At 39.8% G+C, this 2,796-nt stretch overlaps 1 protein-coding gene across 1 annotated transcript; it reads left to right on the forward strand.

The window, feature by feature from the left end:
• Positions 1–847: 847 nt before the first annotated feature.
• Positions 848–2,224, forward strand: s100a10b (S100 calcium binding protein A10b). The gene is made up of 3 exons (XM_021318135.2): positions 848–991; positions 1,698–1,834; positions 1,916–2,224. Exons 2-3 carry the CDS (start codon positions 1,703–1,705, stop codon positions 2,039–2,041), a joined length of 258 nt encoding a protein of 85 aa, XP_021173810.2. The 5' UTR covers positions 848–991; positions 1,698–1,702; the 3' UTR covers positions 2,042–2,224.
• Positions 2,225–2,796: the final 572 nt, after the last annotated feature.

Below are 2,796 nucleotides of genomic sequence, written 5' to 3' on the forward strand. Positions count from 1 at the left end.
TGCTTTACATAATTATACAAAATAAAAGCAAGTACAAAAACTCAGTTGGAATAAAAAGTAGGAAAATTTAAACAAATTATGTAAATGGAAACTAAAAGCAAATATTAATCTAGTGTTGGTTGTCCTTTTTAGCTCACTGAAGGGCTGATGTGAATCTTATCTGTTCAATAAATGAACATTTTGAGTTTAATTGTATGTACAAAAATTAAATTACATTTAGCTTATATTAAATAGATTATTCAGTAAGGTGGTTTATGCTAATTTATCTCTTTAATTTAAAATTGAGCAAAATTAGGTTGTATGCAGTATGCACATAACAAAATGTAGTTGCTGCTAATGGGTGTGGTTTGTGCCCCGCTTAACTTGGCGTGCCAGAGACGCCACTGTGCCTGACTGAGATATAAAAATCAACTGCCGGTATGCTATTCTGACAGGGTATATACCACACCGACAGAACACCGGATACGAACGCGCGCTGATCACAGTCTGCGCGCGCTGCTGGCATACTGCGCGTGAGAGCTGCTGGTGTCGGCTCGCAGACTCTTTGGAGCAAATTAAACGCCTCTCGCGCATGATTGTCATCACCCTGTGTGGCTGGCTCAATCAACATTAAACGGCTGGCCCACTAATTAACCACCAGGTTACGTAACACACATATATTTCCTGGACTATGTGCCATCACTTACGCTCAAGCGACTAAAACCTTCCCTCAACTGGTCTTACTGGTACAAAAAGAGGCGTTTGCCTACACACACACACACACACACACACACACACACACACACACACACCAAACAAACAAAGAAGGGGGAAAAAAGAAAGAAAGAAGAAAAATGCGCCACAGCAGATTCACGGAAATGGGGCGAGGGAGGGGTTGGTCAGAAGAAGAAGGGTGTGTCAGACTTTGTTTAAAAAGGGCTGTGTCCCGTGCTCTGCTCCCACATCCCTCTCTTTTTCCTCTTCAAACTCAACAACTCCTACACACAAACCGGTAAGAAGAACAATTGCTTTTAGACATCATTCAGAATGCTTTTTTGTATCAAGTTATGTGTTTTAAATTGGACCAGAATGTATTTCCTGTCACTTAAAAAGTCCATAAAACTTCTAACTCAGACTCAAATTGTAAAGTGATTACATAATCCTGAAAAGTTGTCTTAAAAATGACTACAACTATGCCATATCACGATAGGAGTGTAGAACTAAAACTTTGCTAAGGGCTGTTTATGCTAAAAAAAAAAGACACGCCATTTTGAGATTAAGGATTTTGAAAGCAAATTATGAAATGCATCCTTAATAAGTATTTTGTTCCTTTTACAAGAAAGAGTGTGGATTAGTCTGCTACAATAATCAGTTCCCTGGTCTGCTGTACTACTCACTAGCCTGTGTCCTGATTAAAACCAGCAGTTTCGGGCTTAGTCATATCTACCCCAGAAACATGAAGCATGCCAAGCTACAAAAGAGGCTTGGAGATCAGTGTAATGTAGTCGTTGTTTGTTTGTTTGTTTTTCTCTATAACTCAGTCATAAAACAGTAGTGTGTGTGTGTGTGTGTGTGTGTGTTTAAGGGCGTGGTTTAGCCATAAAGGCAACAGCCAACGCCCATATCCGTCTTAAATGTGCCCTAAAGTACAGTTTCTGATACTGCATAGAGAAAAGCAGAACCTTAAACTGCCGTGTTGTCTCTCACTCTTGTTTCAGCCACCATGTCTGGAGTATTGACCACAGTTGCGCTCCTTAAGCAGACCTTTGACAAGTATGCTGGAGCAGATGGAGACAAGAACCAAATGTCCAAGAAAGAACTCGCTACCATGCTCAAAGCCGAGCTTCCTGGATGTGTAAGTTAAGAACTCATTGCTTTGCAGGAAATGGCCTTGAGTTTCAGATTTGTTTTAAAAGTCCTTCCTTTCTTCCCACAGTGTGACAAACAGTCAGAGGTGAATGAATTTTTGAAGATGCTGGATCAGGATGGTGACGGTTCTTTAAGTTTTGAAGAATTTGCCACTTTTGTTGCAACGTTTGCTGTGCTCGCGGGCTCTGCTTAAAACTTTCCAGCCTGACTGCTTTGTTTTCTTGTCTCATCTAATGTCTCGTAAAAATTCTCTGAAATAAACTTGCTTTGCCACACTGTTTGTGGTTTAAAATAAAGTTTGAGCAGGTTAAAGTCACGGTGAATGTGGTGTACAATGTTGACTAAAACATGGAAAATAAAGCCTTTCTCACATGTCTCTGTGTGTTAAGCTGGGTATGAAACCAAACACTCTGCACGTCCGCCTGAAGCAAGAATGCTTAAATAAAAGTCCACCCATTCATAAAACAGGGTTTGCAAGGCTTGTGTTCTCATGATATAAACCTTTAACTATATGTTTGACAAATAGGACAATAAAAATGGCTCAATCTTGAAATGATCAAGCTATTTCTAAAAATCCCAAATGGTTCCAATATCAAGGAATTGGTCTCTCGCGTTGCAATGTTAGGATTGTGGGTCTTGAAATTAAGACACTGAAAAATTAGTTTTTTGAACTTTAATTCGAATAAGATCAACGGCACAACAGATGGGCAATGTGGCTCTCTGCCCAGGGCAGCACGTCTGAGTGGGCACCATAAGATCAAACTGTCATTGTCTATTTATCCAGTCTATAGCTAGTGAAAGCACTAAGTAAAATATTGCTGTGCATTGTAGGTGGTTGATTTGTAGCTTAACAAAAAAGGGGCTATATCAAATTTGTTATATTTGTCCTTTAGAGTCTAAAGGCGTGTTCACACCAAGCGCGAATTGCCACAATGTCGCTACTGTTGC

Source organism: Fundulus heteroclitus, chromosome 3, assembly GCF_011125445.2.
Source record: "Fundulus heteroclitus isolate FHET01 chromosome 3, MU-UCD_Fhet_4.1, whole genome shotgun sequence".
NCBI lineage: Eukaryota > Metazoa > Chordata > Actinopteri > Cyprinodontiformes > Fundulidae > Fundulus > Fundulus heteroclitus.

Coding starts and splice junctions, on each gene's coding strand:
- s100a10b (XM_021318135.2), top strand. CDS start 1,703: ATGTCTGGAGTATTGACCACAGTTGCGCTCCTTAAGCAGACCTTTGAC. Junction 1,835..1,915: donor AAGCCGAGCTTCCTGGATGT/GTAAGTTAAGAA, acceptor TTCTTCCCACAG/TGTGACAAACAGTCAGAGGT.